This window comes from Orbicella faveolata, unplaced genomic scaffold, assembly GCF_042242905.1.
Source record: "Orbicella faveolata isolate gen_17 unplaced genomic scaffold, um_ofav_v1 contig_36, whole genome shotgun sequence".
Lineage (NCBI taxonomy): Eukaryota > Metazoa > Cnidaria > Anthozoa > Scleractinia > Merulinidae > Orbicella > Orbicella faveolata.
This window is the reverse complement of record NW_028301565.1, coordinates 17,116,074-17,143,969: the sequence shown is the minus strand read 5'-3', so window position 1 is coordinate 17,143,969 and position 27,896 is coordinate 17,116,074. Positions and strand designations below refer to the sequence as shown.

Here is a 27,896-nt window from a genome sequence, read left to right as displayed (position 1 = left end):
CCTTACTGATTTATAACCTGACCCACAAAAAGCAATATATTAAGTAAGTTAAACCTACGGAGACAAAATCACGTCTAAGAAAGGCGACAAAAGATACTACGTCTATTCAGAGAAGAAGTCTCAAACTTAAAAACAACTATTAGAATTCCAGTGAAACAATATAAAATGGAACATCTTACCAGTTTTAGAGGATTGACCATTTTGAAGTTCTTTGCGTTCTTTTGAACAAATATCTTTGAATCGAAATTGGTTTTAAACTTGACGGATAGTTTGCTTTCCTCAGATTAAGCCCTTATATACCGTTGATATGCTGAAAATACTTTAAAAATAAATAGAGTTACAGATACGCTAAATATATTTCTCTTAGACAGTCAGATTTCGTTTCATACTAATTGGTGCAAAGTTTGAACAAAGCAAGTGGTGCATGTTTTTTTCCCTTTACACTCAAAATTATCTATTGTTATGAAAAACATATTTTCGAAACGGAGCAAATCTGGAAGCGCTGAAGATGAATTCCATTCTGGCTGTCATCTTCTCATGATGAGAGAAACCTTCAAGTGAATTATAATATTTTCAGTAATGGAAAGAGTTGCTTTGCACGGGTGTGCTTTGCACTTGTGGATGTTTTTGTACAGCACATATGCAAGAAGAGCAATCTAGCTGTGCAACATATTTCACTCTTAACTCACTGACTTATGAAAAGAGCATGGGTTTCAGAGCCAGGGCAATCAAGACTTAAAGAGCAATTTTAATGATGCTGAAACAAATCTAGATCCTGCCTTTCAAGACAAAAATATCAGCCGAATCTTGAAGTAAAACAACTGAGCTCGAGAGGTTTCCTTAAGGCACTCACCCATGAAATTACAAACGGAAGGATTTTTCCAGTTTATTTCCGTTATCAGGGAAAGTTAATCTTTAACACTTCCTTTTACGATGCTTGTTTATTTTTAGCAGTTGGAAGTAACGTTCATTTTACAAATAACTTGAGGCAAGTTCAGAACTAATGACGTCTTATCTGAGTTCATGTCGCGAAGTAACAATGGGAATTCTAATTTAGGAAACAGAACATGTTAATGCATTGATCGTATCCCACCTCAAATGCTAAGTTTCAAGCAGTGAAGCAAATTTTGCCAGGCTAAATTGCAACTCAATTATTCAGTATTAATACAGGAAGAGTTTATCATTAAATTAATATATTTGCAACGCGCACTCAAGAGTGTTTCTTGATGACTTCATGCATGAGTCCGCATGAAAAAATTAACAGTTAATTCAAAAAGGCACTCTCGAAACAGCGTTGACTAACACAAAGAAACATCAGGAACAGAACGCCAAGTGAGATCGGAATAAACAAAGAGATCTCAGCCCTTATAAACCAGATGATACGTAATTTATAACCTTTTGAAAGAAAACCGTGAAGTATTTTGAATAATTCAACGTTGAATGGCGTGACCCAATAAGTCAGAGTTCATGTCATACTAATTAGTGCAAAGTAAACATACTAAATGGTACATAGTTTTTTTTGTTTGCAAACAAAAGAATCTATTGTCATGATAAATATATTTTGGAAACGGAACAAATCTGGAAGCGCTGAAGATAGGTTTCGTTTGAGGTGTTTGTGCATTGTTCTTTACTGCAGGCGAACACCAAGTTTCCTGCTATAGTGAATTTTAATCTGGTTGTCATCTTCTTGTGATAAGGGAAACCTTTAACTAAATTTTGGAGTTTGTAATCGAAAGAGTTGCTTAGTTTACGTTGGTGTGCTTTGCACATGTGTATTTTTTTCCACAGCATATATGCAACTCGAGCCATACTAGCTGTGCAATGGATTACACCGCTAACTCGCTGAATTATGAAAAGAACGTGCGTTTCAGACCCATGACAAACAACAATTAAAAAGCAAATTTAATGGTGCCTTTAGGAGTCTAGACCCCTGATTTGAAGATCTTTAAAAATTAAAGGCTGAGCTCGGAATAATCATGAAATAATAAAAAGAGGGTTTTTTAAATTTGCATTAAAATTAAATATTAACTTTTCAGGGAAAGTTAATTTTTACCACTTCGTTTTACGATGCTTGTCTAACTTTAGTAGTCGGAAGAAACACCTGTTTTACAAATAACTTGAACAAGGGCAGATCTAATGACGTCTTAAAGCCTGACTTCATGTAACAATGGGGATTTTATTCACTGTTAAGCTATTTTATGAAAAGGAATACGTCATTGCATTTGCTTATGCAGTGGAAAAAAAATTCTGATTTGATATGAAGAGTAGAGTAAGAACAGTTTTTTATGGCAATATCTTACTACTTTGCTCTGTTTCCATCAGTGAGAACTTTTTCCGTGTGTATCCTTGCGACACTTTCAGTACTCTGTTGTTAGCTCTATGTTTGGTTCGTTTTGGTTAACTAGACTTAACTCAAGATACTTCAACAGCACAGGGAAACGTCACCTAATAGGTCGAAATCTTAGCAAAATAAAACCCTGTGCAGTGTAACTCGTTCGCTGAAAGACTCACAACTGTTACTGTCTATAGTAAACAATTTCAATTTTAATTGCAGTTACTGCGATTATCAGTTGAGTAAGGCGGACGAAAGTTTGGTCACCAAGTTTTAACGTAAAAATCGTGTTGTTGTCACGAGCAACTGGCTCCGTATCCATTGGCAACTTTGACGTCAATTGACAGCAAAGCGCGCGAAATTGTAGGCGACGCGACAGGCGACCAACGGCTGTTGATATTGTTACCAACGGAAACTCTTTCTCTTTTTTCTAGTTTATCCCTAGTCATTATCAGAACTAATTATCGTCAAGGAATAAGAAATAATTTTAAAAATACAAGTTAACTAGAAGAAAAGGAACCACATACAGTTGAAATTAAGAAATGATCTAAAACATATATATAGATAAAGTTCTTATGCAAACTTAGCGCACGGAAAATTTTAGACAAAGAAACGGGAAGTGGATCTGATTAACGAGGAATAAAACACAAATAGCGGTGATAAACATATTAAACTTACGCATTTTAATAACTTGACGTTTCGTATGCTACGCAACATACATTTTCAAAAGTGGAATAAAGACCGTTACAATTTTTGAAAACCCCTTATTTACATTTCATATATAGTTTTCAAAAATTGTAACGGTCTTTATTCCACTTTTGAAAATGTATGTTGCGTAGCATACGAAACGTCAAGTTATTAAAATGCGTAAGTTTAATATGTGTATCACCGCTATTTGTGTTTTATTCCTCGTTAAACTACGATGGCCCAAGAACAAAAGCCTTTGGATCTGATTATTTTCTTTTAGCATGAACGAGGAAGTGACGTCACCAGTTTGCTAGCTCGGCAACTGAAAGAAAGCAGTCCAAATGCCAAAATTAAACAGGGAAACTAAGGCCATTGCCGGACCAAGGAAAAAATATAGTTTATGTTTCGTAATCATACGATCGTCATCGACTTCCCACACTTGTTACGGGTGACAAGAAAAATTTAGGGGATACACATCAATACGTAACGAGCACAAATTTCAAAAATGATCAAGATCCATGTATTGATAATATTGCGAATGTTGAGCCCAATGAGAGATCAGAATTCCAAAGGATTTTGTAACCGTCTTATAACAATCAAGTTTACTGTTTACTGTGACCTATCCTGACTAACCGTCCCTGGGTCTGCAAGTATGAAGCGAAAGTGATAACACAACACAAACTCGTACGAAATTGATAAGAAATAGGAAAGGTCTCTCATTAGAAAACATCGGGTTTTTTCAGTTAGATTTTTTTCATATATATATGTATATCCCTCACCTCGTTTGAATATAATCTATATTGGCGATTAACTGCGCCACCCTGGTATAATTAGGATTCTGTGATGAATTAGCAATTTTATTCACAAACCAAACTTTAACTGACTTCGTAGTCAAAAAGAGATCTAGATGAGTTTGTCCTTTGTTTTAGATCCAGAGGGAATTCTTTTATATTAGGAAGAAACAAGGATCAGGATAGATTTAATGGTTGTATCAGTATAGCACTGTAAAAGCGCTGCTGGACTGTTATATAATTTATAAGACATTTTGTAGACACCTGCTCTAGTACAGACTTCATTGTTGTCACTGGCGGCCTTACAATCGTTGTTAATTGATAATCATCGCGAATTATACTATACTTTATATGTTCGCCCTCTTGTTTTTTGCCAATCAGTTATAAAAATGAAGCTTAAAATTCTTATAACACTTGGACAGTGGAATCCTAACTTAATCTGATGGAGTATGGGCAATCGTAAGTCAAAAAATAAGACCCCCGTGTTCCTTCCTTCATATTATTAATAAAAATTTAATAGGAAGCTAGAAGAAGGAAAATACCAAGAAAAAAAATACACTTACAGAATAGTATATTATTTATTTCTTGCTAGGTAATCTGGTGCAGATTTACATGTTTAACCTAGTTTCTAATAAATATTTTTCATTTGTGCCGTCATTGGCTTCTTACAATAGTTGTCATTCTGCCATCTTCACATTCATTTAAAAATTCATCTACTTATACACTTTTACAACCGGTAGCAAAAAGGCAGCGTAAATTCTTTCCCGCGCACTTTGAAAAATCGAATGCGTACGGCTCCGGTTCACATTTCGGCGTTTTCTTGCAAACATGATAAACAAAGGGTATGCCACAGACAGTGACAGTTCTGACGCTTTCTGTACATGGCTTGCATGTCACATTAAACTGTTGTTGTGCTTCGATTTCTGCCGTTATGGTACTGCAGGTGACAGAAGATGGCTTAGGGCTTTGAGGTCTGGCGCCAACATATCCAATGGAACCAAACAATAACACCAAGCACCCAGTGAGCGTAAAAATATCGGCGACCTAAAGCAAATCAGCGAGGAAACAAAATTGGGTAAAAGTTTTAGCTAAAATTGGCTGACATGTAATTGTACCTAGTTCAGTTTAAGTACCGTCTGACTCACTCTCTAATGTTCTTTTAACTAATTTTGAACGCTATAAGCTGGAGGGCTTTTTCGCCATTAAGTTGGTGTGTTAACATTAAAGTTCGCAATGACGATTTTGCTTTATGATGGTAATACACGTATCACCTACCTCGGTCACTAGTCAGTCCTCGAATTTGATTCAAGAACACAACAGCCCTACAAAAGTCTGCCAAACGTCTGGCTAATAAACCCTCATTGGTTAAAACACGACTCAGGTAAGCACTCTAGTAAGAAACACTCGGTGACAAAATTATTTCTTAGGAAGGGGACAAAACGTAGTCCAGTGAAACAAGGCAAAATGAAATATCTTACCAGCTTTAGAGCATTGACCATTTTCAAGTTCTTTGCGTTCCTTTGGACAGATATCGTTGAATTGAAATTCTCTCCAGTCGACGATGGTTTACTTTCTTCGGATTCAACTTTCAATATAAAACCCTTGATATACTTTTAAAAAATAGAAAGATTAGCAAATTTGCTAAAAATATTCCTCTTATAGATTGTCAGAGTTCGTTTCATACTTATTGGTGCAAGTTCTAAACATACTTAGTGGTAGATAGTTTTTTTTTTTGCAAACAAAAGAATCTATTGTCATGATAAATATATTTTCGAAACGGAACAAATCTTGAAGCGCTGAAGAAAGGTTTCGTTTGAGGTGTTTGTGCATTGTTCTGTACTGCAAGCGAACTGCAAGTGTTTTTCCGTGATGAATTCCAAGGAAAACTGAATTTTGGTTCTAGTGATTGAAAGAGTTGCTTTAGACTCGTGTAATTTCCAAAGGTGTGCTTTGCACAAGTGGATGTTTCCTGCACAGCACATCTGCAACAAGAGCCATTCTAATACCTGTGCAATAGACTGACTTTGTTAAAAGAGCGTGGGATTAAAGGAGGAATTTTTCATTTTGCATTATCAGGAAAAGTTAATATTTAACACTGCCATTAACGATGCTTGCCTATTTTTAGCCGTCGGAAGACTGCATTTATGTATATTATAATGACCTCGTGACGTGTTTTAAGGCACTTACCTAGGAAATCATAAACAGAGAAATTTTCCAATTCACATTACAATGAGAAGTTAATATCCACTCTTCCCGTTGTGATGCTTGTTTATTTTTAGCAGTCGGAAGAAAAACCTGTTTTGCAAACAACTTTAAGTTAAAGCATGGACAAAGCTAATGACGTCTTATCTGAGTTCATGTCGTGCAGTAACAATGGGAATTGTAATTTAGAAAACCGAACATGAAATTGCTTTTCATCGTATCCTAACTATAATGCCAAGTTTCATGCAGTGGAAGAAAATCTGGCCAGGCTAAATTGGGACTCTACTGATTCAATATCACTAGTACTACCGAGGAACGGTTAATCACCAACTAAAGGTCTTCATTCAATGACGCACTACGGAAATGTTTCCTTTGTGTCTTCATGCATGGGGAAGTTGATTCGGGACAAATTTAACATAAAAACGTAGTCAACATTTAACACAGTTAAAACAAAAGTCACTTTCCAAACAACGAGAAAAAAAAATAATTTAGCTTGACTAACTGAGAGCGGATAAGAAAAGAGGTCTTTCAACAGGATGTACGTAATTTACAGCCTTTAAAAGAATACCGTATCAATGATTCAAAGATAAGTGGCGTGACCTGTTCAATCAGCAGTTAAATTCCGTTACGGCTTCGAAACTCACGTTGTTTTTAATTTCGTTGTTCAGCAATTCGGTCTGAAACGATATGTAAAACAAGAGCATTTCTACATAGCCATATTTTTCTCATTTGCCGTCTTCGTCAGTGAGAATTTTTCGTAAATTTGTGACATTTTCATAAGACGTTTAAAACAACAGTTAGGTAAAATCCAAGGTCAAGTTTTCCTTTAGAATAATGACACCCAAGAACTTTGGAGAAAGTTACTGATTGCACTACTGCGCGATTTCACTTCCACACTTTTTCCTTTTTTCAAATACAAACAGAATGGTACGTTTTCGGAACAATTACATTGCAGTTTATGATGACACACGTTGCAAGTTGGATTTTAAAAACATGACACTAAATCCTGCACTTCAGTGAAGTCAATGAAAAATCCCGCCCAAGCACGGTTCTTAAAGAAGCTCAGTCACGGCATTTTGAGTTATTTTAGCCACGTATAAAATCAACTGTGATTGAAGAAAACCTAAAAAAATAGTAGTTTACTACGATAGATTAACACCAAAGAGATAAACATAGGCACGCAAGGCGTGCATGAATTTTGTTTTTTTTGTGTGAATTGAAAGCCTCTGGAAGTAGCAGCATTGTGATTAGGTTAATCCAACGAGTTTGGTTACGATATACAGCAAAAAAAAAAAAAAAGAATTTGTTTTATCTTAGAAAGTGTAATATCAAGCCTAGTTTTATCAAGGTTTGAATTTGACAATTCGATCGGTGGCTTTGTTTATAAGGACTTCAGTGGAGCTTTTCCCAGCAAGACAGCTAAGTTATGCAGTCTGTAATAGTAGCTGACGGTAAAAGCAGATTGGAGGGTAATTTTTATGGACTCATTTTATAACAAGAACTAGTTTAATGCAGTAGCATGGTCTTCTCCTGTTGCCAGCATTGATCAGATTGATTATAGTTTCTTTGGTTTTGACATAATTTCCAAGAGACGACTTAAAATTATTATTGCTTTTAAAAGCCATCTAAACGAAAAGACGCTTTTGAAGGTGAAACAATTGCAACTAGACCTCTAAAATAAATATAAAAAATTTAACAAGAGTACAAGAAATCTGCAGAGTTTGGGACGTTTCCTTGTCACATAACCCTTCCCAACACCTGAGAGCCTTTTTGGTGACTTGAAAGACTTACAGAAAAGGTAACTGAGAGACACAAAATTTACGTCTGTTAATTGTGCAATCTGCTTTAACAACATACCGTCCCATTTTCTAACCGAGAATTTGGTTGGTTCTTTAATAAAACCTCCAATGTGATTGGTTTTCGGTCGCCCTGGAAACGCTTCCCTTCCTCCCAAACAATGTTGAGTTTCTTATTTCTAAGATCACAGCACCTACACAACATTGAACTAGGAGGCCGGGTGTGTCAGAGTCATCGTTAGATTCACATCACATGGAGACTTTCCATACTAAAATTTAAAACTTTAGAAAAACTCTGACAAATATAAATGTTGTGAAATTCCCTTTATTGGAATACTTTAAAATATTTGCAACAAATTATATATCAAAATGCCCTAGAGACACAAATAACAAGAAGAATCACTGATTCATCAGTTCTATTGCAACCACTCATCCCTGAGTGTCAAGTTACTATTTGTAAGCTTACCTAAAAATATAATGAGCTCGTTACATTTGCTTGCAACAAAAACAAGTTTTAAAACTCAGTGGTCTTATTCATAACTAGCTGTTGCCATTAGACTTAAAAAAGTTCAAAACCTCCGTACCGCTCTGAGACTTCGCAGAGTTTAAGATTAGACAGTGTAGAAACTAAAAAAAATTGTAAAAGAAGTGGTAACAAATACGCTTACATTGTGACCACTCGCAAAAAGCATTAAGCTTTAAACTTCAACTGCAGGTATTTCCACAGTACTCCCGGTAAAAATTCTCATTCGAAAACACCTTTTCTCCAAAAAAATATATACAAGTTCACATTTTCAATTGCCGTCACGTGAAACACCGGCAAATGATGATACTTTCTCTGCCACATTGCCGAAGCAGTGTTCAGCTGGCGTCAGCAAGAATCGGCACATACTTGCTGACATTGCAGCTATTGCAAGCGGCAATTGGATTGGTTGTTCGTAGAAGCTTCTCATTGGTCTGAGACACATACATCGGTCCAACCACCCAAAAACTATGTAGTACATACACCTGACATGCCGACTATAAGGTTTTTTTGTTTTACAAAAAAATAACTCAATAATAAACCATATACAGATATAGGAACAAGGATGGTTAAGGATGGAGAAGATTAACACGGATTACAAACGACGAGCTTGAAAAATTTAGGCTAAACTCTTCAGGGCCAGGGTGCGCAAACAGTGACGTGGCTCCTTTAAAATTGCCGGGCAACTTGTGGAAATGCAAATGAAAGAGAAACGTAACCTATTTGTCTTATCCCTTTCAGAAATTGGTTTCGTTGTCAAGTATGCAAAGTACTTTATCAACTACGTGGCCTAGGGCGAGCGCTGTTCTTAAAATGAGATACATATTATTTTTCTCGTCTATTTCTGGCAGAAGTGGAATGGAACTTCAAGGCTGGTTTTTGAGCTTTTAAATTGTGATTTTATGATGAACTGGGTGTAAAGAGTCGTTGACATGTGAAAGAGAATAAGAAATTTAGCCGTTGCGTGGACTGTTCACAATCTGTCGATTTTTTTTTAATGCGTGCGAAAGAAAAAGCGAGCGAAGCGAGCGCGAGGCACAAGGGGGTGGGGGTAGGGAGGGGAGCGAAGCGAGCCTAACAGAGAAACGGGGTATTCACTTTTTTCTATAGATGTCCACAGTCCTTCTATTTTTCTCGATCCCCCCTCCTGCCCCGTCAAGCCTCCCGTTTTGCTCTGGCATCCAGTTCTCTCGCGACTCTATCCGCGCGTTCAACCATCAAAAATACGAGAAAAAAGAAGGCATTATTATTTTTTTGTGCGGATTTCTGCAGTGTTTTATTTGAGCCAGACTAAAAGTTGCAATTCGAACTACAGCAATGTTTCTCATAAAGTACATGAACATAAAATTGAGCAGATCGTCTCACGTGTAAGACAATGTAAATGAACAAAGAGTAAAATATCGTAAATTATACCAGAACACGTGTTTAAAATCTCTGTAGTCAAAATGAAACTCAGTGGTAGCCACACTGTTTAACTATATACGATAATTGCAATTTTTCATTATTATTAACTGGTTGATCCAGTCTGTTTTTATTTACTTTCGTTTCTTACATCTCCATTCCTTTACGGATAGATATATTGCTGTTTAAAACGTTATAGCCTTCTGCAGTGTCTATTTCGTAAAGGTCTGTGATGGCGCGTTAGGTTCCACCCTCTTTCTCTAACTTATTCACCCACGTCAGTATTATAGAATAAATATAATAATAAATACTGTCAAAACAAGCCTGATATCATTTGTAACAGTCGTACCTTATTGCTGAAGTCTCGCCGTTTGAAAAGTTCACTGACATGAATTTCTCTCGACAGCCCTTGCGTTTTTTGCAAACTGGAATTGCGAAAAAATAATTATAAATTACGCGATAAACGAATTTCTTTATACAATTATTGCGTTTTACTCCTTTCCGCGGAAAAATTCGTGTTGTTATGTTTTTGCTGTTGGTAATTTCTTCCTGGTTCGATGACGATCCGCCACTGACCATTTCCTTCTGTGCTCCTGCGTCGCGGTTCACTTCTGGTTGCGTGACGCTCGTGATCCTCGTAATCCTCGTGATCCTGGGAGTTTCTTCAGTGTCAGAGAATAACGGAAACAGATTAACTTCCTTAGGTGTTGCGTCCACTTGTTGACTGCAGCCAAAAAATAGGACAAACAGGACCATGAAGTCAGGATGATCGAAAACCTGTTATATAGAGACAAATTTTTAAGTGAAAAATAGCAACGCGTGTCTTTGGTAATTTCCTTATCTTTTGACAAAGAAATAAAGCTTTGATTAATTCCCATTTCTCATTATTCTTTTATAACAAATTCTGTTAAAAAGTTGATGAAAATCAATAAATTGATCGTCGCAGGAATAACGACGTAGTGCACACGTGTCTATAGACTGATCAAATTCTCGCAAGCTAAGAACGCGTAATTTATGCTGAACAGAAAAATCATGTTAAAAACATTTCTGCGCAATAGGCAATAAGTCACCATTAGTCAAAAACTTTTGAATAATTTAAGCGAGATAACCAAAACTGAAAAGAAATGCAACCCATTTCCTTTTCAAGAAGCCGTTAGAAAAATGTCTCTTAGTTTATAGTACTGACCGAATAAATATATTTTCCTAACTCAAGAAGTGAATTAACTCTTTCCTAGACAAAATTGAAGTGAAATAACATATACTAAATCACAAACTTTACCAGAGTTAGCAAGCTGAACATCGTTGTTCGCTAATTCAGTTCGTGTTGAAGTCCAGGTTATTGTTCTGAAACTCGCTAGTGAGTGAGGATACTTCCCGTAGAACTGCGATTTATATATACTTTTTTCTGTGGGGTTTGTCACACAACAACTAAAAATAAGTTCATGTTTATACTCTCGATTCAGTTACGTATCGCTCATTAATTGTCAATGGACCGGATAACCGGTTAACGAAACCAAACAACAAAAGAATGATTTATGCTGATCAATAACAACACGCAATCCCAATAAAAGTGTATAGACAATGAACAAAACTTATATTTTTAGCTATAAGTATCCCCATTTCGCTCTTGAATTTTACTTTGTTCCTTAGAATAAGTTTATTTTCAGTTATACCTCTTGTAGCTTTTATTGATTAAAACAGTTTTTTAAATTTTCTTTCATTTGTTTGTAGGAAGTAACGTACCTCTATCAATTTATTAAGAATAAATTTTGTTTAACTCCGAACTGGTACCGTCTTCTATAGTGTTGTTGAGCAAATTAAAGATTTTAATTCCTATATCTCTGGTTTTCGAGCGTGTATTTGCAAAAGGCAGACTACTTCTGCTCGCATAAGAAAGCAAGTCGATTTGCCCGGTTTTTGGAATTGTTCACATATTTCATAAATAAGTTAATAATGATTAGTTATCCGTGAAAGTATATGGTGTAGAATACAAAGAACTCACGGAACGTGTACAAATACTTTCTCGTGATATCTTTGCGGTAAGAGATTGTTTCGTCCTCTTGCTCCTAGGGACTTGGGTAAAAACCTGTTGAATTATAAACCTGTGAGACATTAAAGTGAGTGTAGTGTCTATTACGGGGTCGTTAAAAATATTGCCAGACTTGTACAAGTATACCACAAGTAGAACACAAGTGTATTGCAGTAAACTGCAGTAAACTGTCGAATAAGATATTGTTTTGTTCTTTGCCAGCATGATAATATATGCTACATATTTGTACCATACATTCCTACGAATCTGTCGCCTTTCGAAACCGAGAACCCCGTTCTCAAATCAGCTGAGCACTCAATCTAAACCAGATAACTGTGATAATTATGCAGAAGCTAGTACTCTAACAGTTATCACTGAACCAAGAATTGTTATTAAAGAGTAATGACGCTTTATAAATCTAACTAAATTAATCACCACCAATTTAAATCCAAATGCTTTCAGTCAAATGAGCTCTTGAAATTCGCTCAGTTTCGTAATTATTGCCTTCCGCGGTAACTGAAAGATTAACTCTCTTCTTATATTTTCAGAAACGTTGAAAATACAACCTTTGAACCTTTGTTTAAATGCCCAACTTAATTTGTTCAAAAGTGCTTACGTCATTTGGTTCTGAGGCAAACAATGCAATCAGCCCTCTACAAGACATGCAGTGACAGGAAATCGAAACTAAACTAACTTAGTAAACGGGGGAAATTTAAGCTTACCGCTCATTAGATGAAGCAATATGCCATTCTGTTACATCATTTAAATCGGTGCTACGTGTTTGCTTTCAAAGTGACCTTTTCCATAAATAAAGCTAAGGCTGCAATTTTTTAATTTGCAAAGTTAGATTTAAGCAATTTCGCACACCGCGATCAACTTAATTTGGTAATTTTTTGATTGTTTAAGAGACATTAAAATTCGGTTTTGATCCGTTTTCTACAAACCTTAACTGCTCTCCTGCATAGGCCTGATTAGACGTCGCGCTTGCAATATAATATTTTCAAAAGTAGCCTGGGCCACCCAGTAGGAGTAGGGTGGCACCCCTAGGCAGGGATCTCGACAAACCCGTCTAAAGGCTAGCCAAAGAATGTTCGCTTATTCTTGTTTTTAATCGTAATTGTTTTAAAGTTATTTTGGCCAAAGATGTAAACTTTTCACTTCTCAGTAATCGTGTCAACCCAAGTACAGTAGTTTACATTTAGTTTTTCACCAAAATTACGTACAGAAGTCTCTTGGGTTTAACGCGTTATTGCAATGAGAAGCAACTGGATTCAGTAAATATATAGTGTTTCGGAAATATAAAATCAGCACTACACCATGCCGTTATGTAGGACAGGGGAAGGGGTCATGGACCCTCCCTTCTTCCTCCCCCTATTCATATTCGTTATCTTATCCTGTTAATCTGGTGCATTTGCCACTCGGCCGGAATCCTGGAGGTGGTAGTGAATTTGGACACGCCATCAAACCGGACTGCTGTTTGCATATTTGCACGCTAATCATTTGCTTTACGTAAGTCAGTCATGTAAGCCGCTCAAACACGGCTGAGTCGAAATCGAAACTAAAGATAAAAGGGAGAAATTTTACCCAAAATGTTCGTCATAGAAGTCCTCGTCTTATGGCATCGTCTGTTTCTCGCCAATCTCTCGCCTGGTCCTCGGGAGACGAGCCCCGCGAAAATGCGACGATGGTTAACGTCGGAACGCTTGGAGAGTACTAGAATCTCGTTTTGTGGGAGAAACTGGCATAAATTTTCACCGCTTTAGAGGTTATTAGACATTTTATTTTGAGGTTTTAAATTAGCGTAACAGTGAATGTTTTCCTTTCACTGGTTTCTAGGTATCAAACTGATCTCCCTAAACTCTTGCCCCTCCAGCCACTGCACGCTAACGGCTGAAAGTACAATTGAAATGAAGCGCTGCATTAGTATACTCGTGGAAGAGTTTTTCAATTTAAAAGTGAAACCTCTAGTGGAACGAAGAGTTTCTCGGAGCCCCCCCTTGCGTCGGGGTCTCCAAGTCAATCTTCAGGCTATGCTAAGCGGCGTTATTTTGGGCAATCTTCGCTTCCAAGCAGTGTCAGCGTGACTAAGCAGATGTCTACGATACTGGATCTTCCCTTTCCCCAATGGATGAGACTCTTTAGAGCTTGTGTTCATGCCATTGTTGATATGAACTGAATGCCAGTCTTAGCACATGCTGAACCGTTTTTACAGCAGCTGACAGTAAGTCGGATCTTTTACACAGAACCACCACTAAAAACTGAATCTTACAGTTATTAGGAATATTTACTACTTGCTGTCATCGAACTTGTATTTCGATCTCACTTGCCTCTTTAATCTTGCTCCAGGTGGGTTGATTTGTTGTGCTTCTGGGGAAGGGGAAGGATACTTCGCGAAATTTTTGGTAGAGCTGTTTGAGAGTAGCTTAAAATTTCCAAATGTTAACGGATTAAAAATTCTTACGACTTTAACTTGACACAAAGCCAACTTCCCTGCCTGAAGCGCACGCACAGTGAAGCATTGTGGCTGCATTCAATGTAGCCTTCACCTGGCCTATCTCGATAGACATTTTCTGATCTGTAGACGAAGTATCTGATTTCAGGTGCAAGACTGCAAAGAGAATGGATAAAACTGCTTTGCCTGTAGAATGAACTTCCAAATAAGATTCCTCATCCTGAACTTACAATGAATACAACTACAGCGATGCGCTGCAAGCAGGCCTCAACGATGCAGCTGGCATTGCAATACTGAGACCACAAAACACGCGCTGTTGAACTCTAATTCTAGAGAAAAATGACTCAAGACCTTATCCTTAGGCGAAATGAAACACGTACCCCACAAGCTTGTAAAAGAAACCCTCTTTGAAGGATGCTTAGGGACTGGTCAAAAAGTATTTGGGGTGGGCCGGAGCAGAGAGGGGGTGGGTCATCAGTATTTGAGCCCTTGGTAAGGGGTGGGTCGTTCAATTCTTAACGGGATGGCGCAGTGGTAAGAGCGTTCCGCGCTTCCCACCAATTTGGCCGGGTTCGATTACGGCCCGATGCCGTATGTGGATTGAGTTGGTCGTCGGTTTTCGCCTTGCTCCGAGGATTTTTCTCCGGGTTTTCCGGTTTTCCTCCCTTCGCAAAAACCAACACTGCAAATTCCAATTCGACCAGCATAGGGGACCCGCATGAAAACCAGCTAAAGCTGATGTGGCTTCCTCTCTAAACATTGTAATTTATTTACATATATATTTTTTTATTTTAGATCTCTGATGGCATGCGTAAGTGTTTATTTTAAGAATACCAACTCTCAGTTACTCTCTATATTAAAGACACATCTAAAAAATCTAAAAGGGGAACTTACATCGACTTTATCACTTGCACTAACCATAATTGCTCAACTGGAGTTAAGTTTATGGTGGTGCTCAGGGATCGTGAGACTATTATAGCCATTAAATTAAAATGACATTGTCAATAACCTTATGGATACCTTGGTCAAAAATAGTCATACAACATCATGATGAACTCACGTGTGTTATCGTTGAAAATGCTCTTACTAAACCTTACGTTTAACTTAGTTCCTATATCAACTGGACAATGAAAACAGATCTTTTACTTTTATGGAACAGTTCCTAAATAACGACTTAGTCTGTCTAAAGTGTGTAAACATTTCTAGAGTCCGTAAAAGTTTCTTTTCCTATTGATCTAAGGCATTTTTCTCTCAGGACAAGAGCTTCTATTCCTGAATGTTTTTACGTACGACTTTCCATTCTTGTTCCACTCCAGTGCTGTCGAAAAGTTGTCCAGAAACAGCACACGTTTTCTTTTGTCCTCTTTACCCAAGATCAAGTAGACTTTATTGACCTTTAGGTTACTACAGCTGCACGTGATTTCCTGGCCTCTTTTTTCCATTAGCTGGTTTTTGTTGTTGATCTTCACTTTACCCTGCTTGTACGTGCGCGCTATGCGAAGTCGTAATCGAGGCAAACCATTTCTCATGACCTCAGACTCCATCCGGGCTTTGATCACTTGAGAGCAAATCACAAAAACAGAGTCGATAACTTCGCGATTAGCAACTTTCTTATGGCATGAAACCACGTGTTTTGTAGTGGTTAGATAATCCCGTTGTTTTATTCTAAGTGAAAAGCGTTGCGGATTGATGAAAGAGGGTAGCTATATGTTTTTTAAAATGAGTAATCCTTACTTTAACATGATAAATTATGACGGCTTCCAGCGAAATTTATACTATGCCAGAGAGAACACAGCCAATCAGACTACAGGAAAGCCGTTGTATGCTCGACGGTATTACATCCAACCTTCCCACATGATCACGCGTTGCGCGTATGTCGCATTAATTGTGTTGGCTACTGTATTTTCTACGGCACGGTATAAAATAGCTATGCAACGCTCTCTCGTGGTATATCATAAAATATCCCACTTGTTACTTGTTTCTTCTCGGTATATACACGCGCTTTCAGGCGAGTGGTATACCGAGGAAATACAAGTGACTCGTGGGATATTCCATTTTATTAAATTCTCATCCTCGGATAATGCAATTCTAGCTTTCTGATTGGTTCACTGGATCTCGGTTACCAGCCATTATACCTGTGTTTGACCTTATATGGAAATGAAAGCGGCAAATGTCGCTCGGCATGAGCTTTTTCGCGTGAAGCGAAGTTTTGTCGACAAAAAAAATGGATGAAAAAAAGCACATTCGGTGAGCTATCTACACAGGAAATACAGGGAATTATGGACAATGCCGTCCCAGTAACAACAAAAAAGCCACAAAGCTCGAGATAAGATTATTTAACGGCACGTATACGTTAAGTTTCCCTTAAAGTTGCAAAATTAAAATATGACCGGCGAGATTTTACGCATTCATGAAGATTATGTAACAAAAACAAATTTTACCTGAACAGAATGGCTTGCTAGTCCTGGTGGCACCAAATTTTCGAAACCGATATAAGAAATGTCAAAAGAAGAACTGACTGTTCAGTTGAAGTGTTTCTACACGTCTTCGAGGAAAAAAGATGACACGTATTGCAAAAGTTCATTGATTAAATCCATTAAAGCCGCCAGTTGATCATATCGTTCACACGCCGCCGCACAACAAACCGTTTTCCATTATCTCTGACCACGCAAATAAATTATTAGAGCATATGCATTTGTAAAAGGCCGCTGGTAAACAGGCATAATTGCCGGCGTAGTCCATAAGAAACCAGTTTCCAATGAGCAGATGAGGAAACTGTTCGACTAAGCAAGCTCGGATCAGCCGAGAGCAAGAATCCCGCACAGCTACAGAGGACGACCTAGTTTCATCTCAGTCTCTTTTTTGGCCGACGACGACGAGAGAATCAACGACAGCTAGCGCCAACAATTCTGTCCTTACGAAAAACACCTCAAGGAGTTGAGTGTTTTGAGCTGAATCGAAGTAAGCCCGGTTCTTTACCAGCCACGAAAAACCACCAGGGTGGCCTCGGAGATTCTGAAGATGAATCTGACGCTAAGATAGTTTCTGTCCTTGACTCTAAAACTGACCAACAATGAGCTCCACACATAAAGCTCGAAATGCCAAGGCTTTCAAAGCAAGGGAATCCTGAGAGAGATCTTGTCGAGAATAATTTTGGCACAACGTCTGTGTCACATGCATGGCGATCAAAGTTTTCCGCAGCATTATTACAATGGCAATGTGCAAGTGCACAATTATTTGGCTCTTCTCCATGACTCGAACTTGAACGCTTTTCAAACTTTCTGACCAAGGTTATATCTCCTTCATTTGGTAGAAGTTTCTTGAATTCTACTTGATTGCAATTTCATTCAGCAAATTCGCTCGCTTCGCTCTCAAATTTTTCATTCAACTAATTTTACAAACGGCGCGCATGTCATGTGATTTCCCACTTGTTGTTGTTTTTATCACATCGACTTCCGGTCGTTTTGTAAAATTAAAATCCAATAAAATTAAGCTATATTTCCAAGAATACAAATGCACCGAATTTAATAAAACAATTACTCCATTCGCGCTTGTTGGATATGAGATTGGTTATAGCCAACTCGGCCCTACGGGCCTCGTTGGCTATTTACCATCTCATATCCAACGCGCGCTCATGGAATAATTGTTAAGTATACCGCCCCAAAGCGTTGCATAACTATACGCCATCACGTCAGCATCCTGAAGTTAGTGACTTCAGTATTCTCGCTTTCTGTCTCCTTGTCTACATATTGATATTGAAAGGAGATTAAACCAACACTCACCAAAATCGCTCAAACAGAACCGTCTCATAACGTGTCTCTTGCTACATCTTTTATTACAAATCTGCGGAGCAGGAAGCGGAGATACTTCTCCAGATTCTGTCGAGTTATACCGGTTGATTAAGTCGTCGTTGCCTGTGTAGAACAATGGACATGTTTTTTTAAGTTGTTCTTTGAAATTCTTCTTCAGTCTTTTATATTTGACCATTCTTGTGATGTACCTCGAAGACGTAGGAAACCAAAAATAGAGCATTTGTTCACTCGTTTTTCATTCGTTTGTTTTTCATTCGTCCTTCCCTTTGTCCGTCCATTTGTTCTTTTGTCCAGTTGTCCAGTTCTCTATTTCACGTTTACTCACCAGAGACGCATTGGCGCTTCAAAGTGAGGCTCAGCGGACCCCATATTTCACTTCCGGCCACGTCAACGAAGCTGATATTAATTGTCAGCAGGACTCCTCCGATTACCTTCCCCGTGCATGGGAATTTCACTCGGAAAACTGGAGAGAGCAAGATAAAGCAGTAAGGTTATATAATAAGAATGCATGCTCTATGTCTAATCGGAAGGGAAATTTGGGCAGGAGACTATGACCCATATTGTCTACATTTCATAAGCACGGCTCCTGGTACAAGTTATTTTATCAAAGAGGAAGCGATTTCTCCTAACACTTCCTTTTATGTTTATCTGGTACCTCTTCCGGCTAAGAGCTAATTCTTGTCCCAAATTTAGTATCTTAAGACGATTGGTGATTGACGATTAGCGGCTAAGCTAGAATATTAAAAAATATGCTGGAGATTGAATCCTAGCCATAGTTGTTTAAAGCAAGCCTAGGTTTCAGTCCTAGATTATTGAATGGGCAACATACGAGTCTTCTTTTTCGGAACGTTTAGTTCCTTTAGCTTTTTGTCTTTTGCTGCTTGAGATGATTAGCACTAACCAAGGTTAAAAATTTTAAATCGTTGCAAACTTGTTTACAAAAAGAGACTAGAAATGATCCTAGATTAAATGAGAATCGTCTTTTTCTTAAATGCGCTTTTCTTAAATGCGCTCGTAATTTTTAAGCATAGTTAAAGAGAGTTCAGTCACGGCATTTTGAGTTATTTTGATACAAAATTACCTTTAAAGGAAGGAAGCCTAAAAATAGAAGTTAACTAAGATAGAAATACACTAAAGAGATAATAATAAACCATAAAGGAACAAGGATTACAAACACGAACTTGAAAACTTTAGGCAAAATGAAAATGAACAAACCGTGACGTAGCTCCTTTTACAAAGGAAAATGATTATGAGGCCCAGCAAATATCGAAGGAGCAAACATTTGACTGTTTTCGAAACCATTCTGTTCTATTCAGGTATGCTTTAAGGCTATGGATTAGAACCTAATGAGTGGCAATTCAGATTAAAGTTACGAGAAATTTCATATGATACTATATTTATAGCTGTGTAGGATGCCTGTCAAACTTTCAGTTCTTTGAATGGATTTAGTCTTTTAGAGTGTGACACACTCAAATTACGGCTATTTTTGAGCAATGGTTTCATGTGATTATGTTTAGTTTGCTCAGTGTATGGTGTGGATCTTACTTTTAAGTCTTTGGATTAAAACCCAGTGTGTAAAGTGGATGTTGTAGGCTATCGAACAATATTTTCGATGTGACACTATCTTGGTTTTCTCTAACATTGTGGTTCTTTGCGTTCGTGGATTTAAACGTAGTAATAAGTGAAAATTAAATCAAAAGCTATTGAGCATTACGTTCGTGTGGTGTTGCAAGATTAAATTTGAGCCGTTAAATTTGATATATCCTATCACCTTGTTGTTGCCGACTCTGAATGGGGCAAACCTTCTACGACTTCTTGTCTTTTACAAATAATTTCAGTTATTATAAATACTCTACGTAAATTTTCATTTTTAACTGAATCTTGGAAGAGAAGACAGATGTTAACGGTTTTAAGCCTTCATGTCTAACACCAACTTTAAGCACCGATCGAAGTAACTGTCCTGTTGTCGTTGACTGGCCAAAGTTTCAATAGATATTTTTTTTCTTTCAGTTTTTAATCCTTTTTCAAGAACTAGACCCATATTCTGGCATATTGTGACTACATTTATCGAGAATGTGATGGTCTTAGTACTTCGAACATCTAGAGTTGAAAAAAGTTTTTATTGTTTTGAAGAAATAAACTCTTGACCTTGTCATTAAGTTGGAAAAAATTTAACGTTAAAAAAATACCAAAATCTCCAGAATATTCTTTCAGTAAAACTCGTATGCTTCACAGTAAATGAACTCCAAGGTCGACTGTGTTTTGTATTGTATGTCTTTATTATATGTGCCAGTTGTTGTTGTCTCAGTCAGAGCACATTTCTGTCATAACCTGCATAGTCAGGGGTTTAACCTAGGTAAGATCGATCCCTGAGGCAACGTTTTGCTTTACAGCTGTCCAAAATTACAATCATTTACTCGCCAGCGTCGTCAATTGCACGTAACTGTGCAGTCTTTTCAGACAAGTAATCATCAAACATATGGAATAGATTTATTTTGAATACTCTTTGAACTGACTTACAACTGACGACAAACAACTTACTTCAGAAAGGTTTTTCACCCTAGGGGTGCCTACAACTTCTTGCTCTCCTCGTTTCCTTTAGACGAATTGGTTCATTACAGGCGTCTAATTGTCCCGTCTTCACAATCAGTTGATGTACAGTAATTTGTGAATGTCATAATCATTAGACGCTCAATGGCATAAACTGAATTGGAAGTCTGCATTCATGAGACAGGCAAACTCGTGTTGTGCTCTGAATGGCTGCTTTAAAGTGCCTTTCAGTCCTTGGGTACCAATTGCAGTTACTGTATCAAAGAGACGATCGTTTTCTCATGCTATACCATATGCATGTTATAAAATGAAAGCGAACATTATATCGATAAGCGAAATGAGGTTGACTGTCATCAGTGAGACAGTGACTTGCAAGGCACTTTCGAAAAAAAGGTTAACTGAGTTTTTATTTCTCATGGCGATGATGTTTAAGCCTTTCGTCGATAAATAGACTGTCTCGTCCTTCAAAGCTACTAGGAAGGGTAAAATACACCCTTAATGAAACCATGAATTTACCAGATGGTCATCGACACCTAACTTGCCCTTGCCACAGCAGTAGCCAAGAAGACAGTTGGCCGGAATTCAGAGAACAAGGGAATATTCTCTAAATGTGCTACTGAATTCTACAGAAGTAACACTAAAAACAGTGTATGACATCCAGGACATAGGATTACAACTCTTATCTTGGGAGAGAAATCCGTACCGTATGACGACACTTGCATCATTCATTGCCTTGGATTTCCCCTAGCCCGCAATCCAAGGAAAACGTGAAAATCAGTTTGTAGATGAACTGCTACAACAAGAAGTTCCTGTTTAAACCAAAACCCTCGTACAACCAAAATGCCTTGGTTTTATCTACATAAATCGATTAGCTTTTAAATACGCTTACAAAATTAGTATAGGTATTCTGCAAACCCAATACTGTATTTTGCACACCTAATACTGTTCGATCTGCATGGCTCTGGTTTTCCAATTTCCTATTTTCACTCTCCCATATGAGAAGCAAGCTACAACCGGTTAATGCCCCAGTTGAAACTTTCGACGATAACGCCCATTCATTAGCACTCGATAACTACCTATTAATCATTTCTTGCCACATAATGAAAACTCATTTTATGGTGGCTAATGTTGACCTGCATCAAATAAAAATATTTTGGCGGCTCTCCCAGTAAGTAATTACTTCCACTTATCAATCAGTCACATCACTAAGCTTGAACATCTCGTTTTGATGCTCATATCTTAATGTTAATTAGCCCACACATAAGGGGACAATATGGAAGTAGCGTTCGAGGCTTTAACTGAATCATTGGCTAGGACGACGACGTTTGCTAGTACTGCAAACTGGAGAGATATAGCTGAATATGTATTCTTATTTAACTTACTTGGAATCAGAAGGTTCTTGATTTCAAGTTATTCGATTTTGTAATTTATCCTCGTCATCATCGTGAGTACAGGGCCGGGTCGTAGCCAGAAAAACAATTATGACTAAGGCAATGCGCATGGTTAAATCCAGAAAGGAATTATAACTGAGACAAAGTCCTTGGTTAAATTCTCTTCCTAGGTATTGAAGGTGTTTATGATGACTACATCTAAACACAACACTGGGACCATGCAAAAAAGTGACTGAGGCAAGTACATCGGTTCGCCTGTTACTATCTACGGTCCTGGAGTAACCATCTCCTCTCAATATTTTCTTGTCATTTCTTGACTACAAACATTTTAATACAATCAATAAATATCAACTAATGTTTTTGAGTAATTTGTCTCCATCGATCCCAAGGTAAGTCATCGAGTTCTCAAAATCGTTACGGCTAAAAATTTATACCAGTATCTCTTTAAAAGCTATATGTAATACCTGTAGTGTTAAGCCACCCGCGTTACAGACACGATAAGAGTACAACATGACTCGACCAGACTCGAAGGCGTAAGAGGTTACGTCTACCTTACTTTTCACACGGGGATTGAAATACAACAGTAGAAAATTACAGGAAAAAAATGCACTTAAGGGTCTGCTTAGTCTTACCTTTGGTTTTTCTGGGCACCAAGCCATTTAGACGAATGTTAGCGGTAGGATGTTTCATAATGGTTTCATTGCTCGATTTGAAGTTCAAAGAATACTGCACCTGGAAGAAGAATTGAGAGTCAAGTATGCATTAACTAAAGAAAGAGCGAGTTCCCTGGGACTGAACATAGTAATTTGTAGTTGCAGCGGTCAACCCGATATAAACTGAAAGACGGTCTGATTCAACGGAAATACGAAAAAAATTCTGCTTTTCAACAAAAGGAGAAGGAACTTTGCCTTGAAATTGGAGTTAATCGTCCTTCGGGTGGTCAGTGGTGGCTTGTCAGAAAGATGCGACTGAGCTTGCTTCGAAATTTCTCTCAAGTGCCAGCATGGGTATGACGTTGGCCTTCAGCACCTAAATACCCTTGTTTTAGGTCTCTGTGCGTATCTTAAGAGTGTTTCCCACCTCACTCAGACAATGTAAAAGTCTTATAAGTTACATTTATGTTTATATCAAGGATTTTCAAGCTCCTTCAACTCACAAGCGTCGCATTGGTAATTGAATGTCAGATGAAACCAAAGATGTCCCATGTATTCATTGTTGATCTTTTCGTTAAAGTCCAAGGTTCTTTGAGTCCTTCGACTCCACAAGGGATGTTTTCTTTGTACAGTTTGCAGATTTTATCTTACATTGTGGAAACATGCCAAGGACAATTCAACGCCGTTCGCTACATGTCGAAATCACCGATCTCGTTTACCGATAATAGTTTATCTGTAATCACCTACACTCGCATTCAGTTAATTACTTTCTCATTAAAGCAGCCTGAAACTCGCATTATGGAAATTTGCTTTTTGTTCGAAGACGTGCACAGCCGCCAACTGGAAATGATAGTTTTTGTGAGATATGCCGTTTACTCAGAAGGGGTCATGCTAAAGCAGCTGAGGACCAACTGTCGGGGTTACATTTATTTTTCGAAAAGCTGAGTGGGCTCAAAGTATACGAAATATGTTAGGTTCATGTATTAGTCACAAAATAACTGGAGATGGTTATTCGTATACAAAACAGAGGTTATTGAGACAATATCTACCACTTAATTACGATCACAAGAAGTGTTTCCGTATAAAACTTGTAGCCACTGTATTTGACGCTTGAGTCTCATTCCATCTTTAAACTATTACCTTTGAAAAACAGATCGCCATATTACGTGTCCTTACAATATTACTATATAAACTAATAGGCAGGAGGGAAGAATAAAGAAAAAAAAAAACGACCAGGAGACATTGTTTTGATGTACATGCGCCTAGAAGAAAAGAATATATTGAAACATCCATGGATCCCACAACATAAAATCATTTCTCAATTCTCGCAAATTCAAGCAATACGAATATCTACTACCGAGGCTAGGAGAGAATTAGGAAAACGTACATACGAGTTAAAAGACATCTCGTCCTCGATATTCTTTCGACACACTGTAAAAATCTCTTAAATTGTTTAAAAATTGTAAGACTGGCACTACAAAAAATATTTCGCTAACACTAGCCAGTCATCAGTAGTAGTTGTACGCCAACTGGCAGAATCCAATTTAGCAGACCCTTTGATACTGGTTTTATTTTAAGTGTTCTTACCATTCCAGTAGCATTGAACTTGAACTTGAGGTCTTTAATATAAGGTTCAATGGGTGGAATCATGCTCGACAAAATAGGTGTCTTCAGTATTGGGGCCACAACTCCATCCTGAACAAGGAACAAGTTCGTGTTCAGATCTAATGAGATAAACAATATAAGAACGTTTAAGTCTTTACTGAGCTGTGCCAAACTCGTGTAATGAACCAGCATCGATTAGAACAGTGGTAAGCCCAGTGACTCGAAAAATGTTGAAAGTGTCACAGTGAAGGAATAACAGTAAAGAAGCTGGGCTTTCATAGCACGGTGTAAGGGTTTGCGATGTCTTGCTGTTTTCACAACTGACAGAAAGAAGGGCCTAATGGTGGTTACAGTTTTGAGATTTCCGAGCACTGAAGTATTCAACCACGCTTTAAGCAAGTCCCATGGCAAATTCAACTCTGATTTAAGCGGCATTAAAGTGACACGATAACAAAAAATAGAAACCTTCTATTGTGTGATGTCTTGGCGTTTTCACAACAGAAAGAATTGAAGAGCCTAATCGGGTGGGTTATAGTCTTAAGATTTCCGAGCACTGAAGTACCCAAACATGCAATAAGCAAGACACAGTAAGTTCTACAGCTATCTCTACACTGATCAACGTTAAAATAATAAGATGAAAAGACAAAAGATGCAGCCTATGGAAACCTTCATTGGCTTTGGATCGCTCGATCGCGACTACGTGATCTTAAAACCTTTTTCTTTATTGCTTACTGAAGTAGTTTGGTCCACGATTATCATTCAATCTTTTCAATGATATCAATCTATAAAATCGAAAAGTGTCACAAGTCGTAACTCTGATAGCAACAGTCTGTTGTGCATTATACATAAATCATAAACACGACCCAGTGTTAAGATCTGACGCACCTTTTCAAACCCCTCTGTTCGGTGAGAAAATCTTGTTGGATTGTTGGTGTTTGACATACTGACTGGTGTAAATGAGATCTTTTTTTTGAAAAAAAATATTTGTTTTTGTCTAAATAACACATGGACACTGAATCATTACGCAGCTGTCAAGTATTTGCATTTCGAATGTGGGCTGATACTGAAATTATCACTCAGGAATGAAAATAACCCCCATTGTTGATCATTATCGTTTCCAAGGGACAGAGTAAAATAACATTCTGCTCAATGTTTACGGATAAAGACCTCCCAAAATAACATGATATTAACCTTTCCCTTGCGTGATAGACAAAATAAGGAAGAGTCAAGTGATCTGTGGTCCAACTGACCGACCTGATCGTCACATGTGGTTGATGTTGAGACTCTGGTAGCTGACAGCAGTTTCACAGCATGCAAGGAAGAAGAAATGTTTGTGGTCTTATAGCATATTAAATCAGAGTCACTTTAAAAATTAATCAACTCTTAATAGAGTGCTATTTGGCACTGTCAGTGAAAATTACCAGTGAAGGTGGTTTTGTGAAATCAAGTGGGACTAGGTATGAGAGAAGCTTTCATAGGGAGGGATTGTCTTAACTGCTGTCTGCACCACTGCCTCGCCCAGATGTCTCCGACCGTCCCACTAAGTCTGCCTAACGATAACAACTCCGAGTCATCAAAAGGCGATAACAGACCTCATGTTGTTCTGAAGAGCTGACGATAGCAACAGATTGTTCTGAAATTGATTGCTTTTCATCTGAATCGATCAATCCAGTGGTGAAGAAAGCAGGCGATCGTGACTTCCACGACGAGCGTTCCAGAGTTCATCAATTATTTTGAAAGCCAACTAAAGCCCACAGTTAAGCAGTTGTAATATCAATCCCTCTGAGGAAGTGCTGGCACAGATACAAATACCTCGTTCATTTTGTCTCTGGAATCATTGCGTTCAATGATTAAACAACATTTTTTTCGTGAAAATGAACGCCGCGCGGTGTTCGTATACTGATATCAGAAATACGAATTATGCAAAAGAAGTCGTGTTTACTCTCACAAGTCTAGCAATATATTTACTCACCGTAGAGAAAACGCGAAACTTCTCGGGCATCTAGAAAGACGTTAAGTTTAGTAGAACACTTGCCAAGAACTGGGACAGACATCAAAAAGAGAACTTTGAGAAAGTTTCGGGCTTCGAGTCCTGCCATAGCTACTGGGAGGGGTTTACGATTATTGGACTCCTTTCGTGATGGTTGATCGAGATGTTTCAAATCAGTCTTGTCACAGGTTCGGTTTATAAAGACAACATCATTATTAATTACAGTAATTAAAATCCGTAAATGAAACGTAATGACAGATTGATTAAGCTTGTCATCTGCTTTGGCCACAAAGTAAACAGTTGTTAAATTAATGTCATTAGCAGTGAATGCAACTGACAAGATCGCAAGATTCGGCTTTCGTGTTATGCACAATGAGCGGTTAAGACCTATGACGTCTAAATTCTCACTAAGACGTCGGCATAGTGTGAATTCATTTTGGCGAAACTCGTGTCGTTGGTAGAGCCGATTCGTTTTTGATACACTTTTTGGTTAACGATGGGAAGGGAAGACGACAGATGGATGGAACAAAATGAGCAGATGAAAGGACAAACACATCTGTAAATGTTGGAAAATAAGTTTTAGAAACCTAACATGAATTCCTTTTTGGGACAACTGTCGTTAAATTTCATTCATTGGATGAGAATTTCCGGACATTCTACATTCCTGCTGATCCTGTTTTTTATTCATGCTGTTGCTCTCCAGGACGAATTTTCTAGAAAGGAGACCTTCTGAATTCACATTCGGCTTTGCTTTTTTACGTGTTCAATTATGGGTATTGTTTTTTTTTTCAGACCTTCAAATTGGATAGCTGTAACCCTTGTGTAGCTACTCACTGTTGAGTGTATTCGCAGTTAGTATAAGAGCTCTCCCAATACTGCAGTCTTAGCGAAGGAAACGCGCGAACAGCTATTGTCTGCAGGCAAGATACCGCCAATTGGTTTTCAACCGCAGTGCAATAAAGGGTACTTAACTATTTTGAGCGCTCTTTTTGAGCTCTTTTTGAAATTAAGAAAAGGCTTAATTAAAGTTGAATCCATTTGTCGACATTTGGTACAGAGGGCAGTACTAACAAAGAAAGACTGACGTCAATAGCTAGGAATCCATATATGCATGTAGCTTACAGTTGGGGGAATGAGCGTAGTACAATGCATCTACAAGAATTTCTGTTGAAAATGTCACTTAGTATAGCATGCCATATTCTGAGCATGGCCTATTCTGACTAACGTGTATCTGGCTGGGCTATGAAACAAAAGAAAGATTCTCTTTCACTGCAGAGAAGGGAAAACGCCAGTCGGAGAGTGTGTGTAGTATCCTGTGTAGAAAAACCAAGATACGTTTATTTTTAGATTAAAATCAATAGCATCGGATAAAGGCTCCAGCATGGATACATGTAGTCAAGGAAGCTCAAAGTAACGGACACGCTAGCCACATCTGTGATCTCTTTGCAGTTACAATATACTATGATTTTAATCACCTCAATTGAGAGTTCTGAAAAAAAAAAGTAAATGGGACGCCTGACTTAGCAAAAGACAGCAAACTGTAACCGAAAGCCAAGATTCGCACGTATAAGTAAAATTCAGACACATTTCGTTTGTCTTGAACGCATCTGAACTGCTCTTTTAAGCGCTAACTAATTAACGGTCTAACTGTACTAATTTTGTATACGTCACTGTATACCCAA

The 27,896-nt window shown here is 37.9% G+C and overlaps 3 protein-coding genes across 3 annotated transcripts in view; 1 reads left to right on the top strand and 2 right to left on the bottom strand.

Annotated features, from left to right (window-relative positions):
• LOC110059432 (uncharacterized) overlaps window positions 1-27,896 on the top strand; it is a 439,844-nt gene that overhangs the window by 329,896 nt on the left and 82,052 nt on the right. The gene's annotated exons all lie outside the window — the stretch shown is intronic.
• LOC110059463 (uncharacterized) lies at window positions 4,365-5,364 on the bottom strand. Its single transcript, XM_089275540.1, has 2 exons — window positions 5,289-5,364; window positions 4,365-4,854 (listed from the first exon to the last, which is right to left on the bottom strand). The coding sequence occupies exons 1-2, from the start codon at window positions 5,307-5,309 to the stop codon at window positions 4,528-4,530; spliced, it is 348 nt and encodes a 115-aa protein (XP_089131666.1). The 5' UTR covers window positions 5,310-5,364; the 3' UTR covers window positions 4,365-4,527.
• On the bottom strand, window positions 13,520-26,411 carry LOC110059462 (uncharacterized). Its single transcript, XM_020766157.2, has 6 exons — window positions 26,197-26,411; window positions 24,207-24,343; window positions 22,599-22,698; window positions 18,351-18,488; window positions 17,996-18,127; window positions 13,520-15,771 (listed from the first exon to the last, which is right to left on the bottom strand). Exons 1-6 carry the CDS (start codon window positions 26,321-26,323, stop codon window positions 15,449-15,451), a joined length of 957 nt encoding a protein of 318 aa, XP_020621816.1. The 5' UTR covers window positions 26,324-26,411; the 3' UTR covers window positions 13,520-15,448.

Excerpts from the sequence above, each read along its gene's own strand:
- LOC110059462 (XM_020766157.2), bottom strand. The coding sequence starts at position 26,323 with ATGGCAGGACTCGAAGCCCGAAACTTTCTCAAAGTTCTCTTTTTGATG. Across the intron at positions 24,344-26,196 it reads AGTTTCGCGTTTTCTCTACG|ATCTGAACACGAACTTGTTC; the intron begins GTGAGTAAATAT and ends TTATCTCATTAG. Across the intron at positions 15,772-17,995 it reads GTTCTGTTTGAGCGATTTTG|TGATCAAAGCCCGGATGGAG; the intron begins GTGAGTGTTGGT and ends TTTGCTCTCAAG.
- LOC110059463 (XM_089275540.1), bottom strand. The coding sequence starts at position 5,309 with ATGGTCAATGCTCTAAAGCTG. Across the intron at positions 4,855-5,288 it reads TGGTCAATGCTCTAAAGCTG|GTCGCCGATATTTTTACGCT; the intron begins GTAAGATATTTC and ends GATTTGCTTTAG.